The 24,973-nt window shown below is 40.3% G+C and overlaps 2 protein-coding genes across 3 annotated transcripts in view; both read left to right on the forward strand.

Annotated features, from left to right (window-relative positions):
- Window positions 1-4,693, forward strand: part of LOC149821780 (alcohol dehydrogenase 1-like) — a 28,251-nt gene extending 23,558 nt beyond the window's left edge. For both annotated transcript variants that reach the window (XM_089980572.1, XM_089980573.1), the window contains 7 exons: window positions 3,138-3,463; window positions 3,559-3,641; window positions 3,719-3,794; window positions 3,877-3,938; window positions 4,015-4,110; window positions 4,195-4,356; window positions 4,432-4,693. In XM_089980572.1, coding sequence (XP_089836698.1) covers window positions 3,138-3,463; window positions 3,559-3,641; window positions 3,719-3,794; window positions 3,877-3,938; window positions 4,015-4,110; window positions 4,195-4,356; window positions 4,432-4,548 — 922 coding nt within the window. In that variant the 3' untranslated portion in view covers window positions 4,549-4,693. The remainder of the gene's footprint in view (window positions 1-3,137; window positions 3,464-3,558; window positions 3,642-3,718; window positions 3,795-3,876; window positions 3,939-4,014; window positions 4,111-4,194; window positions 4,357-4,431) is intronic.
- Window positions 4,694-16,822: 12,129 nt separating this feature from the next.
- On the forward strand, window positions 16,823-19,544 carry LOC149821782 (putative serine/threonine-protein kinase-like protein CCR3). The gene has a single exon (XM_089980667.1). The coding sequence runs from the start codon at window positions 16,951-16,953 to the stop codon at window positions 19,288-19,290; it is 2,340 nt and encodes a 779-aa protein (XP_089836793.1). The 5' UTR covers window positions 16,823-16,950; the 3' UTR covers window positions 19,291-19,544.
- The last annotated feature ends 5,429 nt before the right edge of the window (window positions 19,545-24,973 follow it).

Genomic DNA, 24,973 nt, shown 5'->3' on the forward strand with positions numbered 1-24,973 from the left:
TTTATTATGCCTGGTATAAACACATCTCTCTTTGAATCTACCTGATGTGGTCTCTACATCGCCTGAGTCAATTTATGTATCACCGTTCAATTCAGCTGGATGATCTTCCAAGACATCTTGACTTTGATCAGGAACAAGATTCGGTTGTTGCACCTTATCATTCATGGCTGAAAATAGGCTATCATCCAGCCAAGGCTGATACACTTCAATATTATTTTTGTCCTGCAAAGTATAATGGTTGCACTGATCATTAGAAAATTTGCATTCATCAACCACAACGTTTCTAGATATTTTAATTTTGCCTAACTTGAGATCATAGCACTTGTAACCTTTGTAACAATTAAATGCCAAACATAGTTCTTGTATGTAAGCATGCAATCTTTAGTACCTTGAAGATAACACGTCACTTTCGTGGCAATCTTCCAATGATCTTTGTCAGGGTTGCTCTAGTATTTGTTGAGCATCCCGATAACAAACGCTATATCCGAACGTGTGCAAGTCTGCAGGTGCATCAGGCTCCCAACAGCAGAGGCATAAGGAATGTTTTCCATTTCTTTGCGCTCTGTCATTTCTCGAGCACTGCATCTCACTAAACTTATCACCATTCACAATAGGGGTTATACTAGGTGCACAACATTGTATGTTGAACCTTTCGAGAACTTTGGAGATATATGCTTCTTGAGACAAACCAAGTAAACCTGATTGTCTATCTCTATGGATTTCTTTGCCAATGACATAAGACGCATTACCCATATCCCTCATCTCAAAATTATTTGATAGAAACCTTTTGGTTTCATGCAGCAGTCCCAAATCACTATGGCTAGCAGAATATCATCTACATATACAATTAAAATTATAACTTACTCCCACTGACCTTTAGGTATATGCATTGATCAATGACATTTTCCTTAAACCCAAATGTCGGAATTTTCTCATTAAATTTGAAAAACTATTGGCGAGAGGCATGTTTAAGTCCATAAATGGATTTCTTTAGTCTATATACTAGATGTTTTTTCCCTATGCAATGAAACCTTCAGGTTTCTTCATATACACCTCTTCCTCAAGATCCTCAATTTAAAAAGGTTATTTTCACATCCATTTGATGTAGCTCCAAATCATAATGAGCCACTAAGGTTATAACTATCCTGAATGTGCTTTTCTTTGAAAGTGGAGAAAAAAGTCTCATTATAGTTAATGTCTTCCAATTGAGGGTACCCTTTAGCCACTAGCCTGACTTTATAACGTTCTATCTTACCCTTGGAGTCCTTTTTATTCTTAAATAACCATCTGCATCTGACTGGTTTGACTCCTTTAGGTAAGTCAACTAAATGCCAAACATAGTTCTTGTCCATAAAGTCTAGCTCTTCCTTCGTGGCATCAAACCGTTTTTGTAGATATTACACTCTTCATAGCTTGTGAAAACATTCATGGATCATCCTCAATCCTTACATCATAATCAATCTCTTGTCGGTACACTAAAAAATTATTAGAGATTGTAGGTTTCCTAACTCTTGTGGATTTCCTTGTAAACCCTTGTTCTACTCCTAGTGGTAGTTGGGCTTCAATTTCCACAACTGGTTTCTCATGGGTGGTTTTTGTATGAGTGGTAGTACCTCTTGAATGTTATCTTGAGGGACAACCATTGGAACAATCAACTCACTAGATGTGACAGGTACATTGTTTAGATTTTGAGTTTCCTCAAATTTCACATTTCAAGATTGCACCCTTATTATTCCATTCCACTCAAATTATGACCATGGTAGCGCTCCTTTGGGAACAGACATATCACTACATAAAATGAATGCAAATTTGATGCCATAGAACATATCTTAACTCGAATAATTTCATCATTATTCATATTTAGGGCCACTTTGGTGGTCACACTAAACACTCAAAACTATAAATCTTGCATTAAAGTGATGGCATCATATAAAAATTCACATGATAAAAGGCATACATATGACAAAATCCCTCATGTAAAAATAATATCACATTATTCATGAACATAAAACTAATCCTATTGGTCTCAGTTCAGAAAACCTAAACTAGGCTCGAAACTTTACAACTGATTTAAACAACTATAATGCTGGCTCTGATGCCACATGTTGGATCTCAAAATAGATCAAGATGTTGAGATACCTACCTGAAGTCATCCTGATGATAGTTCTTTTGATCTTTCCTTAAATCTTGTTGCACCACCCAAACAATCTGAATGCGGAAGCAAAGTGTTGACGGGATGAGAAGAGCCCCAAAACATAGATTTCTTCTCTTTTGGTTTCCTCTCTCTGTTGAGGTTTCCTTTTGGCAGAACGTGTGGGGTATTCAGAGGCCTCTTTATCCTTTATAGAGAGTATGGACCAAGTCCTAAAGTGTCCAACAAAATTAGTTGGGTAGTTATAATCCTCCTCACCCATAACAAGGACGCAGTGGAGTTGACGTGAGGTTTAACTCCCCTCATTCATGTAGATACCAAACGTGCACAACGAATACCATTTGATGTGGACCCCTTGATGAGAACATGTCAAGTTGGGCCACTTAAGATTGGGTGTGAACCAGAGTTGCCAGTCAGGGAAGCGGGAGCGGAAAGCGATTTGGGAAGCGGAAGCGAGAAGTGAGGCACTTCCAAAATTTTAGGAAGCGGGAAGTGCAGGACGACTTAGAAGCGAAGCAGGAATCGTCTCGGAAGCGAGGGAAAGCGAAAAAAGAGAAAATAGAAAGAAAAAGAAAAATTAAAATGCAAAAAAATGAAAAAAGAAGGGGAAGCAAGCTTTCCAATCTTTTTTGGTGCTTCCCAACACGTTTTGGAAGCGCCACGTTCTGCGCTTTCGTAACGCGCTTCGGGGAAGCACACTTCCCCATGCCCTATGGCGCTTCCGGTAACCCAGGTGTGAACCCAACATTTTATGTATACTCATATTACTTCTTTTCCTTGTACTTGCCATCTTTTTAGTATCATCATAGAAGTCTAGAGTTCACATTAGTGTTTAAGCTGTTTAAAGCTTTTGTTGGCAGATGATTTGATTGTCAACAGACTAGCCATTGATTTTATGAGATGGGTACCATAAGCACTCGAACTAAGTAATAGAGCTTTTTCCTTTTTCTTCTCAAGTCAGTGAAATATTTTCCTTGGTTTTCAGCATTGTGGAGAGTATTGGAGAAGGGGTGACAGATTTTCATGTGGGGGATCATGTTCTTCCAGTTTTCACTGGAGAATGTAAAGAATGTGCCCACTGCAAGTCTGAAGAAAGCAACATGTGTGAGCTTTTAAGGATAAACACAGAAAGAGGAGTGATGCTTAGTGATGGAAAATCCAGGTTTTCTATTAATGGAACTCCAATCAATCACTTCTTAGGCACATCGACATTTAGCGAATACACTGTTGTTCATCAAGGTTGCCTTGCAAAAATCAATTCATTAGCACCATTGGACAAAGTATGTGTCCTAAGTTGCGGAATTTCAACAGGTAACCACCTTATGATATTGGGTTGTTGGTCATTGTAATGTTTGTTTTTCTATGGGATGAAGTGAATAGTTTCCAAACTTTTGATGGGTTTCCAGGGTTAGGTGCCACTCTCAATGTTGCAAAACCAAAGAAGGGATCAACGGTGGCTGTTTTTGGCCTGGGTGCTGTAGGACTTGCTGTGAGTACAGTTATTTCACTGTTTCTTCACTGTTTTTAGCTTCCCCATTCAGCTATTTATGTCATGAAGATCTTCAGGCAGCCGAAGGTGCAAGAATTGCTGGTGCTTCAAGAATTATTGGTGTTGATTTGAATCCTAGTAGGTTTGAAGAAGGTAAAAACTAGCTTTAATTGTGGTAAACAAACTTCAGTTCTTCCACTCATTGCTTATGTGGTCAATTTTCCTGGCTTTCCAGCAAAGAAGTTTGGCGTTACAGAGTTTGTGAACCCTAAAGAACATGACAGACCAGTGCAGGAGGTTGGCATTCATCAGAATTCAGTAATTATGTATACTTTCTATTTGTTCTCATTGCCTGTACTTTGGCCTTCTTCAGGTTATTGCAGAGATGACTGATGGCGGGGTGGATCGCAGCATCGAATGCACGGGAAACATCAATGCTATGATATCTGCCTTTGAATGTGTTCATGATGTATGCATTTTCTCTACACTACTAAACTGTAGATGAGAGTTCCATCCTAGTTCTCTTTGTGACTGCTCTCTGTAAAAAACACAGGGATGGGGTGTGGCTGTGCTGGTTGGAGTTCCCAACAAGGATGCAGTTTTTATGACTAGGCCCATCAATCTGCTCAATGAAAGAACACTGAAAGGAACCTTCTTTGGGAACTACAAGCCTCGGTCAGATCTTCCTTCTGTTGTTGATATGTACATGAGAAAGGTGAGAATTGACTGCTTTGTGGTGAGTCTCAAGTCCCTATAAATGGGCCACTAATAACAATTTGATTGATTGCAGGAACTGGAATTGGAAAAGTTCATCACCCATCACTTGCCTTTCTCTCAGATCAATACAGCATTTGATCTGATGTTGAAGGGTGAAGGTCTACGATGCATCATTAACATGGAAGAGTAGAGAAGATCAGAATGTATTCCAAGTCGAGTCAAGGATTAATGCTTCATATGCTCTACTTGAATGATGTAATTGTCTAGTCAATGACTCATGTTCTCTTGTACTTTTTGCTGCTATTAAAGTTCTGTGGTGTTTTTATTACAACAAATAGTGGTTAGCAAACTCTTATCATTATCAACTAATCAGGCTTGCACCAGATAAAAGGCCAATTAGAATGAGCAGCATCCAGACTCCAGCGGTGCCCGCAAGGGCTCTTCTCATCTGGCTAAGGGCCAGCGCATGACGTCACAAGTTGAGGGGACATCACGAGTTTGAAACTCGATGTGCGCCCCTTACCGAAAGGCAGAAGATAGATGTATGCTCTGGTGGGCAAGGAGAACCTGGGGTTTTACGCCGACAGGCGGCATGAACAGCATACTTCTAGTCACCGTACCCTTCTGAACAGAAAATCAGCGGCTTTCCCATAACTATCCGATAAAAAGAAAAACTCCAAACAGCTGAACTATCCAAATCTGACCACAGATGTGTTCAGCATGGTTAAATAACAGGAATCAACCATTGGGAAAATCTGTCTGGAAAACATTGATCTGAATGGCCATTCTACTAAACCAAACATGTACATCACATCTGGAGGGTTACTTGTCCAAAAAATAAATAAACAAATAAAACATACAATTATAGTTTTTTCACTAGAGGGTTCTTTACCCACGAGGGTAGCAAACATTACCCATGAAAAAAACATCCTAGGGCTGCGTGGGACAGTTTTTGGAGAATAATAACAGCTTCTTTTTCTTGTCCTCAGCAGCCTTGTTTTCGTCTCCCTTTGCATTTGTTTTCTTTCATTAAAGTTCGTAGTTTTTTCATTCTTTATTTACTTGTTATTCATCAGTCTGCCAGGGACACCGAGTATTTAATAAAATCAGTTTCTACTCACCATTTGGGTGAGATTTATTGTTTTCCTTAAGTCTGTTCAGCATCCTATTATATTCAAGTGTGCCTGTCCAGTTTTCATCAGAGTTACGCAGGAACTAGAGTGCGCATCACAGGCTGAATCTTCATTGATCTTATCACAGCCCATTGAAGGCTGCATCAGTTACTAACACCATCAATCCAGTGTTGCGGCTCGCCAACTATGCGGCTCCATTTGAGGTGCACTCGGATGCCTCGAACGAAGCTATCGGCGGGGTATTGGGGATTCAATAGCACCACATTTCCGACCATATACCTTATCTAAGCTAAGGAAAGAGGTGGGGTTTTTTTTTTAGGTAATCAAACATTGCCTAAACGTCGTTCTTTCTTACATTAAAGATTCTCGTTCCTTTCCGTCGCTATACATGACAGATCAAGAATGTCATATATAGGTTTGGAACACCAATGGGCATTACATTAAAGAAAATGGGGTTAAGTAGGTGAAAAAGTAACAATATGTTTATCATATATTTTTATCCATACCATAGATTGGAAGGTTCATGTAGGAAGACAGAATAAAAAAAAAAAGGTCACGGTTAACCAAGTTTTTCAATCATTAATTACTGGTAGTTTATTCTTGGGTTAGGGACTAACTTGTAATCAAAAATTACTATTTTGCCCCTTATGGCAACAGCTACGAGAGACTAAAGAAAACATCAAATTCCCCATAAACATAAAAAAAAAAACATATACACCATATAATAATATAGATAAAAGTTATGAGATCTCACATTAACTCAAATTGCCCATGTTTAATACACAATCCAGGCCATGCTTATAAAGAATAGACAAGGGAAGCAAAAGGGGATTGGGCAGGTTGCTTATGCACTCATTAGAACCATCAATGGGATAATAACCGTCATTGAGAGATGGCTTATTGCCGTCAAATGACCCACCATTAAATATTCTTCTACATTATCCATTGGGACAAACTTCTGCTCACCGATCTCTAGGGATGGCAGTGGATCTGGGGAAACCGCCCCACCCTGCCTCGCCTCGTTTCGACTCGCAATGGAGGACATGAAGCGGGGATGGACTTATGCTTTCTCCCACCCCGCCCCGTTCTCATTCCTTACCCCGCCCCACCTCGTCCCCAATCCTTCTTTAGAGATGACAATGGGTCAAGTAAAAACGAACATCGCCCCGTTTGAACCGGGAATGGAGGTTTGAATTTTGAGACAGGGCAGGGGTGGAGAGACCTTTGTCCTCTACCCCCTACCCCGGTCCACTGTCATCCCTACCAATCTCTTACACAAAACAAGGAAAAGATAGACAAAAGGTGGTCCTAATTGGGCAATCCCAACAAAAGAACCGCCATGAACAATTCCCTCTTTAGATAAGACCCAAAAAATAAAAACGGTGTGGAGAGAGGGAGAGGTGTATGCACATGAACTAGACCTAAATGTTTGGTGGGTATTTAAAAAAAAATCATATATATTTATATTACATACATATAATATTATATATGTTATATACATAATAGGCTTATTATGCATGTCTTATACATATATTTTATATATTATCAAGCTTTAAACAAACTTAAAAACTTTTTTTCTATAAAATGAGCCAGAATGTGATCCACATGTAAAGATTGGCGCATAATGAGCTCGGACTCAGCCTGGGTCCTGACCAGTTCACTAGCCGAGCTTGAGCAGGGGTGCACCCTTAATAAGCTGAGCCAGAACAGCCTAAGCCTCGGCTCGTTTACCAACCCTAGCTGGAATACTGATGCAGGAACGGGAGTGGGATACCACCAATAGGAGTTTATTATCATGATCAAAGACTTTCATGTTGATGGAGGTCAAGAGTTCGATACCCAGAGTATGGGTATGCGTTCTTGGATGCAAGGCCTAAGTCAGGTGGAAAACCATCTCGGGTGGGTAAGGGAGGAGCACTCGTAGAATTTTATACTGACATGGTTTCTCCACATTCCATTCAAAAAACTGCACATCTTAAGATAGACAAAAGTATGGGTGAAGTCTTCCTAATAGATGCCATCTCTGTAAAACTAACACTGCATCAGTGGATCACCTTTTTATTTCCTGTCCTGTTGCTGCGAATGTTTGGATGGACATTTCCTCAAAGTTTTGCTGCAGATGATCGCAGAATCAATCACTTGTGTGGTGGTTCGCAAGGAATCATGGTTTTTATTTTGGATTTATAACCCGAAGAAACCGCATTTGCCACGAATACCTGATCGTGCTGGCTCAGCCTGCCATACCTATGATCGTCGTGCTGACAGCATAAAACTCCGAGGCTAGGACTCCTGCCCTCGGGGCTTATGCTATGTGTTGGCTTGCGCAGAGGGTGACGCCCATAGGAATCGAACTTTGGCTGCCCTTCTAACAGCCAAGGCCCCCATCCGACTAAGCCAACCCCATTGGGGGCCCAATGAATCATGGTTGCAAATTAATTCAGATCTGCTGGAATATGGTCTTCCACCTTGTTATTTGGAGATTGTAGAAACTTAGGAATGCTCTCTTGCATGAAGGCGTGCAGATTAACATTGGCTCAATTAAAATAACCATTTGGGCACTTGTGCTACCTGAATGAAATGGGTAACACCCTGCTTTCTTATTAAAAAAAAGAAAAGCATACCTCATTTATTTTATGGTTAACCAAAATCATGCCTCTAGTTCTTATTTTCACTCAAATTCTTGATTTTACATTTTTTTAATTATTAAAAAGTAGCTATTTTTATCCTTCACAATAAGAATTTGTGTTTTTCCTTGAAACCACACACATATCTTGTCTGCAAATTCAGCTTGGTTAGATAACACAATTAGATCAGAATCAATAATTAAAACCACACACTGAGGCCAGCCTTGATGGGAATCAGTTGAAAGAAACAACTCTTTTGGGTTGTATCTCATCTATGGAAAACTCTCTCTCTCTCTCTCTCTCTCTCTCTCTCTCTCTCTCTCTCTCTCTCTCTCTCTCTCTCTCTCTCGTTATTAGGGCTGCAAACAGATCAGATATGGTTGGATATCTGACCTGAGTTTGACTTGTATTTTTCAATATGGATCTTTTAAGTAAAATTTGAGTGTGGATTCTGATATGTTCAATATGATCACTTTCAGCTTCATTCAGATCAGCATTTTAAGTCAGATCTGGAGTTGGTTCAAATAAAAAACGAACCTGATTGCATTTTATTTCGGATTTGGATTCAATCTAACCTCCTTAGATCTTATTCATATTCAGATCTACTGTTTGCATTTTGGATTCAAATTCATATGGTTTGCACACCTACTTGTTATACTTTCGTGTCTATTTGGCCGGGTTGATACTTTTCTTTAAGAAGTCCCTAAAGAAAAAAGGCATTCATTTCCTTAGTTCTTTTACCCTCATCAAAAGGACACGTTGTGAACATAAGATGGTTTTTCTTTCTTTCTTTTAGAGACTATAAGATGAGAGTTGATGAACCTTTTTCTTACAATCTCTGGTTGCTCTTTATTTGGATTTATAACACGAAAAGCCCCCACCCGGCATGAAGACCTGGTCGCGTTAGCTCAGCCTGCCATACCTACAGTCATCGTGCTGGCAGCGTAAAACTCCAAGGCTAAGAACCCAACCCCGGGGCTTATGCTATGCGTTGGCTGGGTCAGATAAGCAATGCCCATGATAATCGAACCTTGACTGCCCATCTAGCAGCCAAGGTCCCACCCCACTACGCCAACGGCGAATCTGTAGTTGCTTGGAAAGCACTTGTTGAGCTTGGCAAAGAAACTGGTTTTGGGCACTGTGTGCCTAAGAAAGATCCTCTTTGTTGATCCTAGCAATCTAATTGATGCATCTGAATGGCTGAATTAGTCCATATCCACGTGAGAATGTGGACTAATGCTAACCGCTAGTTGGACTAGTTGGAGGATGAAAATGATGGGATCTGAGCCGTTCAAATACTTTCCAGCCATATAGGGTTGTCAGAAACATATTTTGAATAACTCTCTAACCACTCACGGCCAGAAAAAACACCATTGAGGTGCGATCTAGGAAGGCAGTGGGTTCGTCTTACAAAGAACCCTCGTGCTAGAAAAACCCCCGGTGGAGCCCCACAACCACCCTGCCTTAGGTGGCCCACCTCTGAAAGCTACGGACACACACACACACGTAAAACATGGCTTCTTGTCACGAGATTGAATTTATGAATCAAGCCATGCCAATTATCTTTATTTCGCCATATGGGGCCCGCATATATGTTTTTTCTTTAATCTTCCTACTCTCATTTTACAATATAATTTGTGCATAAAAAGAAAGGAAAAGAAATACAAAAGCCTACCAATTTTGAAAAAGCATTCAAACATCAACACCTGCGCCCCTTTATCCCACGCCCACCACGCCTTGACTCGGTTGTTTTCCCACGCCTTGCTCGTTTTTCTTTTAAAAGCCCAATAAGTCTAAAAGAAATTATGGGGACTTTGATATTCATTTGAACTCTTTTTCTGGTGTTAGGCAGACTTCTACCAGTTATACAACTATATACCATTGGGTTTTGAACCTGCAACGTCCAACACAAGGTGACGTGCACCAGCTGCTCCCACCAAACAAGCGGAGCCCCCCCCCCCCCCCCCCCCCATTGGTGACAATACAACACATTGCTAAGTACTCGGTCTGATTATTCTCTTAGAAAACGATATAACCATGTTTGGGAAAATGTTGTCAAGATTGAATTGAATCAGCCTGAATTCGCCCATTTTGATTGGATATGTCTTTTACTGATTTTCTTAATAATCGGTTTTCTTTATATTTTTTGTTTTTTTGTGATGATTACAATACTTGTAGGCTATTTGATTATTCAGACATTAAATAAATATTTTAAAATTTGATTGGACCCTGTAAGTCGTCATTTACTTTGTTCTTGTATTGTTATAAACCTTCCTGATTTTTTTTTATTTTTAAAATAAAGAGGCTAATTCAGAACAATTTGATTGCATTGTGAATGATGTATGTGACCTAACCAGAAATGACGTGTCAAGAAAAGGATTGTGTTTACAGTTTATTTAAAAATAAACCAAAAACAGCAAAATTCATTATCCTTTTTTCAGTCGATATGATACTAATAGCCTGATTCAGGCCGATCCGATACTGGCAACATTGCCAAAAATAGAAAATAACTACTTATGTCTAGGGGTGTCAATGGGTGGGGTTTGGTTTGGAGGTGGAATCGGACTTGGACCAGATTTTCAGGTATGGTATCAGGTCCGGACTCGGGTCTACTATAAGAGAAACCATACCCAGACCCGATAAAAACTACATAAACCAGACCCGTACCATACACGATAAACAAATATTTTTTATCATTTGACATTAAAAAATTATGGGTCTTCATCCAAACTCCGGTCGGTTCCCCGGTCTGGTATAAAATTTCACAAACTATACCCCAATCCATGAATTAATTGGACTTCCGGATTTGGACCTGGGTCTTAATTGGGTCTTCTTATTTGTCACCATACCCGGACCCTATAGGGTTAGGTCCGAGTAAACTCGACTTGTTGACACCCTTACTTATTCAGGCTCGGCTGTTTTAGCATTTTAGCTCAGCTCATGAGACTAGGCTTATGTTCATAAGTGGACGAGCAGAGCTCGAGTCATCTGAGCCGAGGCACGAGCTGGCTCATTAAAAAATAAACACATGCATTGAAGACCTCCTTTTTACATGTCACATGCCCTTACCAATATTACAAACCTGCTTTTAAAGTCAGACATTGCACTAAATTGCTATATATTATACTCCTACCAGCTTACACGAGTTGAACTGAGCCAAACACCATCTGTTTCTGCTAGGCTCTTTTTTGGTTTACCCAGACCCCACACGAACCAAACCCTATAGTGTCCAGGTATAGTGATAAATAAAAAGACCCGACCCAGGTATAGTTTGTAAGATTTTATACCAGACCCGGACCCGACACGAGTTCTGATTAAGACCCAAAATTTTTCAATGTATAAATGATAAAAAATATAGTTTTACCGGGTATGGTCCAGGTCTGATTCATGTAGTTCTTCTCGGGTGCAAGTAATGTTTTTCTTATAGTGGACCTGATTAAACCCGAGTCTAGATCCGATAATATACCCTAAAACTGAGTCCAAGTCTGGTACCACCTGAGTCCGAACCAAACCAAACCCAACCCAACCCATTGGCTCGCCAGCTACATGAAGAGCATCTCGGCTTGTTTTCCAGCCCTAGTTATGTCAAAAAGAAATTCTCTTCCAAAAGAATTTTCCCAGCCCATCGCGTTCGGCGGTTTTTTTATTTGTAATTTGTAATGTCCAAACCTATTAAATTAATTGAGACCCTCAAATGCCCGTTGAACCCAAACTGTGAAGAGGGTTGGTTAAGTCTCGTTTTCAGTATGGGACCCACTATTAAGCAGAAGATGGGAGGACCAGGTCAGAGTGTGCTCTGAGGGTGTTTCGTCAGGGCACTTCTGGATGTCGTTGATCTCAAGATGAATGGCATCCAAAACCAGTACAAATGAGATGCCTCACACTTGGATGGGCCCCACTCTTTTTTTTTTATGATGTTGTTCATGTATCAAATGTACGGCATCGGAATGGTTTAAAATGAACGGTCCAGGTACTAGAGATTCATTCGGATCTCAGATGTGAGGTGATTTGAGATCCAGGTACTAGAGATTCGTGAATCTCGGTCTTGAGACCCCCACCCCTTTTCTACATCGTTTTCGTGATCCATGTACTTTGTGAGGTTTTAATAAGGATGCAAATGGCTCCGATCCAGAACAGTTAAATACATGGGGATTAATCAGATCAGAATCAGATCCGAAACAGTCAAAATTTGCAAAACCTTCATTGGATCCGACCCATTTGCTTCCCTAGTTTTGAGGATCTTAGGACAAAGGATTTGAGACCCTGGGGGCTCCACGTCAGACCAGTCCCTGAGATTTGAGATCCAAGATAATCAAACACCACCTAAATAAAACCAGAGAGAGAGAGAGATATAAAATTGGAAATCCTCACTCATGATGCGGGATAAGTGCAGCTAACTCAAACCTAAAATTCAAAATTCGAAATTTAAATTCAAATTTAGAAGTTAAAACTCAAATTCAAAATCCAAAAACCAAACACACATTTAGATTCGGTTATTGAGGTTTCTCATTAGCCAAACATGGTGAATATTTTTAAGTTCACAATTTAATTGCCAAAAAATTAAAATCTCTCTCTCTCTCTCTCTCTCTCTCTCTCTCTCTCTCTCTCTCTCTCTCTCTCTCTCTCTCTCTCTCAATTAGGGCTAGGGATGGCAGTAGACCGGGGGACAACGGCTCTCCTCCCCACCTCGCCCCGTTTGGACCGGGGATGAAGGGCATGAAACGGGGATAGAGGCGAGGATGAAGGTTAAAATCTATCTCCCGTGTGGGGATGGACTTACGCTTTTCCCCGCCCCGCCCCGTCCCCGTCCCAATCTCCGCCTAGCCCCACCCCATCCCCAATCCTTTAAGGAATGACTATAGACTAAGGGGAAACGGGGCCCCGCCCTGCCTCGCCCCCGTTTGGACCGGGGATGGAGGACATGAAACGGGGATGGAGGCGGGGGTGGAGACCTTGTCCCCCGCCCCGGTCCACTGCCATCCCTAGTTAGCGCCTGGAGGTAGGTAGGGGTGTGAACGAATTGGATCTGGTTTGAACCGGGTGAGTACAGACTCTGATCCAACTTTAAGGTCATGGTATTGGGTCTGGACCAAGGTCTGATCACACCCATCATAAGAAAAATCTTCTGTAAGTGCTATGAGGATTATAAGAACCACCAGGACCATACCTCATAAAATAATAATTTTTATGTTTTTTTATATTGAAAAATTATGTATCTTAATCGAAACTGGGGTCTTTTGTTATGAAGTTTCACAAACCATACCCAGCTCTATATATTAAATGGTCCCTTTGGATCCGACTCTGATTCTAATCAGAACTCCTTCGTTATTTCCAAACCCGAACCCTATCGGGTTGAGTCAGGTCTGAGTCAAACCCAATCCATTGACACCCCTACTCGGAGGCAGTGGGTAAATTTTTTAAAATATCGCGAGATTTTCCCGATATTTATGGCTATGATTGGCAATGGTGGGAGAGGGAAGATGCGTGGTGGGTGGTTGCAGTGGATATTAGGTTGGGTAAAAGAGAAGGGGTGGGTGGTGTTGGTGGTGGAATGGCGGCGTAATTGGTGAGATGTTGGTTGACTTACAGATTGGATATTGGATCGACAGACTCAATAAATTAAGCAGCATCCGATTAACTATCAGATATGGATTTGATATCGTGCATTAAGTTATCAGATGATTTGGATATGGTATTAGAGCATTGCGTTAAGTCTTAAGCTAAGATAAATTTACTTGTGTTGGTTAATTGTTCCATTTCAATTAGAATTTGTCACTCGGTCCAATTAGGCAGTATCCAATTAGGTTGGATTTACTCATGCCTGTATCCGAACAAAATCCAACCCGTTTATCGATGACAGAAATAGAGAAGGGGTAGCTGAAGGAAGGTACCCGAACTCGCCCAAATAACAAATTGTCGGGTTTGGATTTTGCTGGGTAACAAAAATGAAATCTCAAACCCAGATTCATACAATTTCGGAAATTTACTTTAACTGAAAACACTAGAGTCGGTCGGATACTGGCAAAAATCACAACCCAAACCCGGACTACATGTTGTTTAGGTCAGGTCGGGTATCCAGTGCAAACCCAACCCATTGAGAGAGAGAGAGAGAGAGTTTAATTTGATACCTGTTATTAGGAGTGTCAACCGGTCGGTTTGGTTCGGACCCAGGTAGAACTACACCCAGACATGATTTGAGATGCTGGTACCGGGTCTGAATCTAGGTCCAATCAGATCCATTTGCATTGCCATGGTAGCCCCAAGAAAAGCATGGAATACTTTTCACCAAACTGAGGATGCTTGACTAACTTTCACAAAACTTATGTGGGTGTTTGAACTAGCCTAAGTGAAAGGTGCCTTTTTACCAAAGGGGGCTCTGCTTGTGTGGCCGGAGCAGTTAGTGCACGTCACCTTGTGTTGGGACGTTGCAAGTTCCAATCCCTATGGTATAGTTGTATAACTGGCAGGGGTCGGACTAACCCTAGCTTTCTCTGTCAAAAAAAAAAGGTGCCTTTTTCTATTATCCATATATTTTATCAGATTACTTTGCTTCACCTGCTTCGTTGGTCTACCTCCACTGAGAACTATTTTTGCATTAGTCTGATCGATCAAACATGACTAGTATATGAGTATTGCTCTAAAACTATTTTTTCCATAACAGGTAACCAACAAACGCTCCTTTGTTTTTACCTTTTTATTTTTTTATTGTTTTTTAACCTTACATATATGATCTACATGATTTACTTAGTGAGAATCGGCTTTTGAATGATCCGATAACGACGAGTAGGTAGAATTGTATAAGGCTTTAAAAAATAAACAGCATACAATGTGTGATACTTTTTCGAGTTATAAATTTGGGTTTCTTCATTGAAAAAATATGATCCAAAAGCTGGTTACAACTTTCCACTGTTTTTATCATGCTGAATCTACCCACAAGGTCGGTTTGGATCAAAACAATTTGCTGATAGGAGATCTAAACTCATTTGTATGTAATGACAACATTATATATATATATATATATATATATATATATATATATATATATATATATATATATATATATATATATATATATAACAAGAGAGAGAGAGAGAAAGAGAGAGGGATGGTTCAACCTCTTTTTGTCGATTAGGTGCTGTTAGGACCCTCTAAAAAACATACTTTTAAGTATTTTTCTGAACCATTAGATTGTTTTATCATCAAAATTTAGTATAATATCAACCATTGATTATTTTACCACTTTAAAATGCACATATGAGTATAAAAATATTAATCAAATACATGTTCTTTATTGACTAAACTATGATAAACACATCTAACAGTTGAGATCAAGCAAAAACTACTTAAAAGTAAGATTTTCGGATTGTCTTAATGGGACCTAACAAAAAAAGGGTAGGATAATCTCCCTTCTCATATATATATATATATATATATATATATATATCATTTGCATTTACAATCTAAATAATTTGTTAAAATGATCAATTTGTTAGGAATTGACCCTTGAATTGTGCTTTTTAAATGAAAAATATGTTTTTACACATGGAAAATTTTTGAAGTGTTTTATAGCCATTAATTTTTTAAGAATGCTGGAAAAATCTAATCACATGCATCAAACGATCCAAACGCCGATTCTCACAAAACATAGATGGTCAGATTTATCGAAAAAAATAAAACAAAGATCGGATGAGTCAGTTTACAAACAATTGATTCAAGCAATTTTTTTCTCGTACATATAAAAAGTGATGAGAACCTGTAATAGGGTTTTCGTTTTTTTTTTTTAATTATAAATATACTCATGAGTTGATTATTAGAAGATGGAAGTGTGTTAGATTAGACGTACAATTGATGTTGAAAACATAATTGCAATCTCTTAGTCACAACCTAACATGGTTTATTTGTTTTCTCAACATGAAAATACATTTTTTCATGCATTATGGACTGTTGATTTCTTGTTAGTTCTTAAAAAGTCTAATTGATATTTGGGTTGTGAGAATATACAAATTGAGTATGAAAGTAGTCATTTCGAACATATTTATTTTTTTATAAATGAGACCCTCAAATATGTTCAACATAGTTCGTTTGCTAGGAATTGATATTTGGGTTGTATGGTCTATGAAAAAAACGTTGATCTTTTAAGCTTGAATATTCACAAAAATGATAAGGTATTGATTTTCAAATCTTAAAAAATTTACCCATACATGATTTCTATAAAATCAATCTTGCAAACATCACATAATCATATTTAAATAAAAAAAGAAACCATTAAAAGTTTAGTTGGTAGTATATTAGTAGGGAAGAACGATGCAAACAAATCGGATCCGGATCAGCCAAGTGCGTAAGAAAGACGGATCTGGATCAGGTGGGAACAACCAAAAATTCATAAAAGTTTCATACTGGATCCGGTCCTTTCCCACAAACAATAAGGTCGTTTTCACGTGACCGTGAAAAACAAACGGTCGTTGGAGGTAAGAGGAAAGTTAGCAGCAGTACTACGAAGTAAGAACCCCATGGTCGTACTTGGGATGGGAGGGGTTTGACTTTGACTGAGAAATACAGTATGGTCTCCAGCAGAAGATTCTGACCGACCAAACATTTCTCTCGTTCACACGCTCCACAGCAGAGAGAGAGAGAGAGAGAGACCGCTCGCCGCCAGTCATTTACCATTATCAAATCCTTATTTAATTCCTTTTCTTCATCTCCTTCCTTTTTCTCGCCTCCCTTCTCTTGAATTCAGAGACGAAGAAACAGTGATTTGAACAAATAATTGGGTTTCTCTCTCTGAAGATGAAGCCTGGAATGATCATCTTTTCTTGTGCTTCTTAGAAGAAGAAGATGAAGGAGAAGGCCTCCAAAATCATCGCCACCGTGGTGGTGGTGATCTGGGCGGTGCTCATGATTCCGGCGGCCAATGCGCTTGGCTCCATGTCGACGGTGGCCGTGGCGTACGGGACCGGCACCGTCTGCGGTATCCGCAGCGGGAGGTGGGTCCCACAGAGCGTGGAGTGCGCGGTGGGGGAGAAGAGGGTGCAGGTGGCGCCCAACGTCTCCTTCGACGGCATCGCTGCTGGCCGGGACTTCTTCTGCGGCCTCCGCTCCGGTGGTTCTCAGCTTCTCTGCTGGGACGCGGCGGCAGGAGGCTCGGTGCTGCTCCCGAGGCGCATCTACAACAGCGCCAGCGCGCCGCTCGCGGAGGCCGCCGTTGGCGAGGGCCACGTCTGCGCCGTTCGCAACGACACCGGCGCCGTGGATTGCTGGCGGCCTGTCCGTGCTCCTCCGCCGGCTGTCGGCCGGATCCGCTCCGTCACCGCCGGACGCGGCTTCTCCTGCGGGATCTCCGCCGCCGAGAACCGCCGCGTCCTCTGTTGGGCCGTCCCCGGCGATGCAGCCTCCGCCACGATCGCGGCTGATATTCAGGCCAGTTTCGCGGGCGCTGGATTTCTCTTGTTGGTCGCCGGAGAATCCCACGTCTGTGGGGTTGCCGTCGAAGGCGAGGTGGTTTGCCACGGGAAGAACGATTCCGGCCAGCTGAACGTTCCTCCGTCGCCGGAATTCGGATTCTCCGACCTCGCGTTGGGTAGGAACTGGAGCTGCGCGATCCGGAGACCGAACGGGACGGTGGTGTGCTGGGGCGGTGGGTTTTTCGGCGGTCTTCCGAGCGACACCTCCTTTGAGTCCATCGTCTCCGGCGATGACTTCGTCTGCGGGCTGACCACCGGCAACCTTTCCGTCGTCTGTTGGGGGCCAAACCGGTTCAATCCGGCGAGAGCCGTTCCGCTGCCTCAACTCATCCCGGGACGTTGTGCCCAAGCTTCGGAGTGCCGATGCGGTACGTACCCTGACTCGCAGAACCTCTGTTCGGCATCTCGGCTGATCTGTAAACCCTGTAGCGTCCAATCTCCACCACCACCACCACCTCCTCCTCCACCATCTAGTCCGTCCGGTCGCCGGAGAAACAAGGGACTGATCGCCTTCGCTGCGATAGGATGCGTCGGAGCATTTTCCGGCGTCGTCACCGTCGTCTACTGCATTTGGTCCGGCATTTGCTGCTGCAGGCACCAAAAGATCTACAATTCAGTTCAGCCAACGATCGGTGGTGGAGCTGTAACCAGCCCATCAGGGTCTTCGATGGTCCGGCGGCAGAGCTCGCTAGCGAGAATGAGGCGGCAGCGGAGCGGCACGTCGTCGACGAAGCCGATCGATCGCGGGGGTGAGGAATTCTCCTTCTTGGAGCTCTCGGCCGCCACCAATGGATTCGCTGCGGAGAACAGAATTGGTGCTGGAAGCTTCGGGACGGTTTACAGAGGCAAGCTCGCCGACGGCCGGGAGGTGGCGATCAAGAGGGGGGAGCTTGGCCAGAGGGCGAAGAAGTTCCAGGAGAAAGAGAGCGCGTTCCAATCCGAGCTCGCGTTCCTCTCTCGGTTGCACCACAAACACTTGGTCTCTCTGGTAGGCTTCTGCGAGGAGAACGAAGAGAGGTTGTTGGTCTATGAATTCATGCACAATGGCTCTCTCTACTATCACCTCCACACTAAGAACGACCCCGACTCGCCTGTAAACTCATGGAGGACTAGAATTAGGATCGCCCTCGACGCCGCCCGCGGCATCGAATACTTGCACAACTATGCAGTGCCGCCGATCATTCACAGGGATATCAAATCGTCCAATATCCTTCTAGACGCCGGATGGACGGCCAGGGTGTCCGATTTCGGGCTGTCTCTGAAGGGACCGGAGGCGGAAGACGCCCACCTGAATCTGATGGCAGCAGGAACAGTTGGGTACATGGATCCTGAGTACTACGGCTTGCAGCACCTGACCACCAAGAGTGATGTTTATGGCTTTGGTGTGGTAATGCTGGAGATGCTGACTGGCAAGCGGGCAATTCACAAGGATGAGGAAACCGGGATGCCTGTGAGCGTTGTAGATTTCGCGGTTGGAAAGATTATCACCTACGAGTTGGCCGCGATACTGGATCAGCGGGTGGCTCCCCCGCGGGGAGCGGAGGCAGAGGCTGTGGAGCTTGTGGCTTACACAGCAGTGCATTGCGTGAATTTGGAAGGGAAGGAGCGGCCGAGCATGGCAGATATCGTTTCCAATTTGGAGAGAGCTGTTTTGATGTTTAGTGAGAGCCATGGGAGCATTTCAAGCAATGGCATATCTTCTGTGTCTCTCTAGGAGTGTAGAAGATAACAGATAGACTAACTTACTCTGCCATTTGTGTTACTGTTTTCCCCTTTTTGATTCCTTCTCTTTATTTTTTCTTTGCAAAATTTTCAATGGGTTGATTGGTATGATTCTTTTGAGTTTTGATACTAAACGTAGATTGTGATTCATTTTGGGATGTAAATTCTTTAACTACATTGTTCTTCCTAAGGAGTTGCAATTGATTATCTTTTATCTAATTCAATATTTGCTAAGAGTTGAATGAATTCATGGAACTCTCTCTCTCTCTCTCTCTCTCTCTCTCTCTCTCTCTCTCTCTCTCTGTTATGGATGCCTATTTTAGTTTATTGGTAAAAGTTCATGGTAAAATAGTTTATTTCCATATGTTTATAGTTGTGTTCTGCCTATTTTAGTTTATTGATAAAAGTTCATGGTACAATATTGTATTTCAGTATGTTTATGTTTGGGTTCTGCTTAATTCAGTTTAATCGTAAAAATTCATGTTCTGATATGTTATTTATATATGCTTATCGTTTGCCAATGTCATTTTTCTACTGAGTGTTTTTTTCAACAGTAAATTATGATCCAGTAATCAAGGTCTATTTTTTAAGTACCACTTCTTGGTTAAGGTGATGTGGGAGATCATTAAGGTAAGGCTACATTAGGTCATCATGCATTGCTCATTCTTTGTGGCTGGTGTCTTTTATGAATTCTAGTTTGCACTACCTTCAGAAAGATGGCAACCTTGGTTTGATGTGGAGGTTCCTTCTTTAATAGTTGCCAATATTTAAATCTTTAGCAAGAATTGTATCTCTCAGTGTTTGAAATGTCATGGGCATGTGGAAATGTAGATATATAAGTAATAATAATGGGAATTGAAGGTTTGCAGTGTAATCTGATGTATGTGTAGCGATTGGGTGCAAATATTACTGTTCATGTGTGAGGTGAACCAGCACAAGAACGATCTAAGACTTGAACAGTTTTTACTGATTGTTGTGGTAATCTCACATTTCTGATCTTGTTAGTTAGTTATTTTTCTCTTGATGTTTCCAGCTGCTGGTTCTGCATCTGGAATGAGGTACATATTTTATTTTCAAGTATGGCAAATCTTGGAGATATTGGGCTTTCACATATTGTCTGTATTGTTGAAAGCACGTGAACTCATTCATAGTGTGGTAATCACTTGTTAAGCATCTTGAGTTTGTTTCACCAGGTATGGTGCTTTATATTTTACGTGATTTCACTGGTGTCTATGTTGGCTCTGATTGACCACGTTAGACATTCAGAGGAAAAGGTGCTTGTTTCTCCCCTGCTATGCTTTTTACTTTCACGAATGCATCATCCTTCTTTTGCTGGTATTATGAGATCCTTATGTTTACTGTGCCCAGTTGTGGTGTTGGTGGTGTAATATGGAAACTAGTAGAATAGCCAATGTTCAAACACTTTCTACTACGGTTTCTTGGCACTCAATATTGAAATGGATGTGCATTGTTACTTCCATTCCTTTTGGGTTTTAACTTTTAACCACATAATTTTTATTGTAAATGAATATGTATGAACTATGAACTTTCAATACTTGATCAGGATAAAAAGGGTATACTGCAGTAATGTGATCATCTCAGCCAAAAGTTTCCATTGCTTGCTTTTGAAAGTTCACACCCCTTGAATTTCCCTGTTTACAGGTCCTACCAGATATTTCCTGCTTCTTAACTCATTATAAAAAAGCATGTGTTGGATTTTAAGTTTTTATGGCTGACCATGTCATGTGTTACTATAACCCAAGTTCCCATCTCAACTTAGTGTTTTTTTTGGTTTTCCGGAAGAATATTACAGTGTTGTAACTCTTTCTATATTATTCATCATTTGGCAGTTCTTTACTTCTTTCTTTACTAGGATAATGATTATCGTTTTATCATCGAATGTTTATCATCGAATCTACTTCTGATCTGATCTTAAACAATTCTACGCTAGTTAAGAAGCGCCAGATACCAACTTCAAAGGTATAGGGCTTTATATTTCACCTATTCATCAAGATGATGCCTATTAACTTCAAAATTCTCCAGAATGTTGCTTTAGATTATGTATATAAGTTTCTGCCGATATTATTATCAATTTTTTTAGTTTTTTGAGCTTGTTTTTTAAACTGATGATGATGCCACTTTCACTTTTGTTGCTCTGAGCAAATTCAGTTTATATATATATATATATATATATATATATATATATATATATATATATATATATATATATATAATCTGTTGCTGGTGCTTGCACCTAAGGAAACTTTTCTACCTGGCACTGCAAAGCTTTGTTGTCTTGCTACTGCTAGAATGCAGATTATGCCTTTGCTGTACTTTATAGTTTATACCCTGACTTCGTTTTAAGCGCCCTGGTCTTGTTTTTCCGAGAGAGAGAGAGAGATGAACAGACACCCATCCAAACAATGAACAAGCTCATTGTGAGCCATTCATTTTAAACCATTTGAATGCCGTCCTTTCGAAATATGAATGACATCTGAAAAAGGAGTGTGGCCCATTCAAGTGATGGGCATCCCATTCGTACAGGTTTTGGATGCCGTTCATCTTGAGATCGACGGCAGATCACACTCTAACCTGATCCAATCTCAAAAAGAAAAAAAGAATCCTGGAGTATGAGTGGATTTTCAAAGTACATTTTCTTCATTTTTTCCACTTTGATGGTCTTAAAAAGCATTATTTTCTGTTTCCCCCATTTCTGATCTTGTTTCTGCGAAAATGTGTGGAAAGGGCCACCATTTTTTTCTTGCAGGTCCTACACGCCATATTGAAACATGGAAACCACATTCTGAGAACAAAGTGGCCCCAAATTCCCAGACCCCCCAATCTGTAGGCATCATTCAACTTGCATGGTCATCCCCTGATTCTTATCCCCCCCCACATCCAAGAATCTAAAATTCAATGGATGCTATTTTTACAGGGCCCCCATGTCATATTCAAAGTTTCTAGCATAGAATCTTCTTTTTGAGAGATAGATCAGGGGTACCTTTCGCCAACGCCATGGAAGGGTATCCAAACAATGTGTTTTGCTGTTCTCTCGGGTGGGAAGATCAGGTGAAATGTGATTGCACAATTTTGGTGTGCTGCTGCACCCTATCACCCACCATCTGCTGTTGGGCCCCACAGTTGACAGGCATCCATTTTGCGTGCTCTATATGCTTTCATCTGTTCATTTTGCACGCTTTAGCAAAAAAATAAAATAAAATTGTGTGCCCATCTAGAACACGGTCAATTCATCCCTGGGTACCTCAGTGTTGTTCATCATCATCTAGATGAATGGGGGTATCCCTGACCTGACCCACTCTTCTTTCTTTTTCGTGAGGAAAGCTGCTCCCAAGTCTCATGCCCTGAAAAGATCAGGTGCAATATGATTGCACAAAACGATGGAGCTGCTTTCCATGAGAAAAGAGCCCCTAAAATCAACAGCCTCCCGTTTTCCTTGGTAAATCATGGTTGTGGAACTCTAAGCATGGGGGCAGATATGTTATACAAGAAGTTTAGGTTCCCTCTGGATTTTATGGATTTAGATTTGAGTTACAGTGGCAAACCTCGTTCTTGTGATTTTCTCAATTAGGAAAAAAAAAATCTTACGATTACTTCTAAATATTTGTTTTCTCAAGAAAATATGAACAAAATTAATGAATATTTATAGTTGGAAGAATATAAAAGAAATAAAAATCTCGTAGAATTATTAACAATTAAATTTATTTAAAAAACAGCACAAGATTTTGCAAAAATCGCAGCAATATTTATGATGTTGATTTAGTCAAATTACCACTGGTGTGGTGGTACTAGTGAGAAGCTCGACTCGATCAGAAATTGAATTTGGTAAGCCGAGCTAAGAGCCAGCTCGGTTAGGTACATGAGCCAAGCACGAACATGGCATGCTTGGCTCATATATGCATACATATTATATACTTATATATTATATATTTTATATATATATATATATTATCTTTATTAAGTATATATATATATATATATATATATATATATATATATAGGCCAGCAGGGTGCTGAGATGAGGTGAGCCACGTAAGGCAGGGTGATTGTAGTTGTAGGGCTCTCACTTCGGGGTGTACTATACCCTTAACGATCCAAGCCCGCAGTAGTTGAATAGTCAAACTCGGATACCAGTGTTTGACCTTGTGCTCTAGAAAGTTCTGTTGATAGCTTTTTAACACTCGCTGAGGGAAAAATCCATCTGCGGTTTTAATATGGAGAAATTCCACAATCAGACACACAATTTGCTTATTTTGGGTGATCGAGTGCCAACTTTCTGAGAATTACATAAACAGACAAAGCATCTCGTGCGAATAAAAAACGGAGTGGCTGCTACCATACTTAAAGCTCTTTCATGGTGTCATTGAAAAGGATGGATCTCGAAATGTCTTTCAGAAATGAATATGTTTATAGAATATTAGACAAAAAGATGCATTTGTAAATGAAATTTTTTCTTGTTTTTTTTTTTTTTGGGTCCGACGGATCTCACTGTCTTACTGTTACGACTACGGTTAAAGAACTGTGGAAAGAGCTCAATTTATGATAGATTATAGAAAAATTCTGTCAGCTTTTTGATGCCTCAAAATGTTCGTAAAAATTCTTTCATACGAGAAAAATACGATCGGTTTAGTGTTAGCCTATACTTTTTTGTTCTGATTATCACTGTTTTGTGCACATTTCAAGAAGATAATGTAAAATTTTGTTAGCTTTTTAATGCAGTAAACTGTTCATAAAAACTTCTTCGAATGAGGAAGATACAAAATATTTATCGAACGAATGTCAGGCCAAATATGCATAAAAATGAAAAATATGCATTCAAGTGAGCAAAAATAAGCCACCCAAATTGAGTTTTTCATGAAATTTCACTAACATATTATTCCAAAAATTTCAACGGATAACAATATGTATTTTTTTGCAGATAAATCTCATTTTCACAACCATTAAACTGGAAAATCAATCCATCCTCCAAAAAATTATTTTTTTGATAAAAGTTTTTAGTATTTTTTCTTAATTTCATGCATTTATATTATTATTTTTTTGCAACAACATTATATATTTTTAATTTTTTTATATTGACGGCATATACCACGAATGAGAGAATTAAAACAGGAACACTAACTTATTTTACAAAAATAATTACATATCTCCTTATTGAATTCAAAAATCATTTTCTTTAGAAATTTATCATACACATTTTGCACAAAACTTAGGCATTTTTCATCAATTTTTTTTCTAAGGACTAAACCGACCACCACTTTGGGATTTGATAAGTCCTTACATCTCTAACACACTTTTGGATACACGAAGGGTTTTTATTCGAAAACCCTTCATGCCTCGAATTCGGGCTAATCGGTTATTCTCGATTTGCTTGTATTTGGATAAAACACATAAATATGTACAAATCTTTCTTTTTTGTTGGTTAAGACTCGAGACTAGAGTCTTTCTCACACATATATGTGTATGTATATATCAGATTCGATATATATACACGAATATGTGTACACAACCCAATGTTATTTTAAAATTCATAAAACATATTCAAGTAGAAAGCGATTTTTGAAATGAGCTTTTGATCCTGAAAACCGTCTCTACTATAAATATGATGGATCTGACACTAAATCCTCAAGTGAGAGGTTCGATGCAGGGTTTATTTATTT

Source organism: Nuphar pumila, chromosome 11 (genome assembly GCF_984573655.1).
Source record: "Nuphar pumila chromosome 11, dmNupPumi1.hap1.1, whole genome shotgun sequence".
In the NCBI taxonomy this organism is placed as follows: Eukaryota; Viridiplantae; Streptophyta; class Magnoliopsida; order Nymphaeales; family Nymphaeaceae; genus Nuphar; species Nuphar pumila.

Coding starts and splice junctions, on each gene's coding strand:
- LOC149821782 (XM_089980667.1), top strand. CDS start 16,951: ATGAAGGAGAAGGCCTCCAAAATCATCGCCACCGTGGTGGTGGTGATC.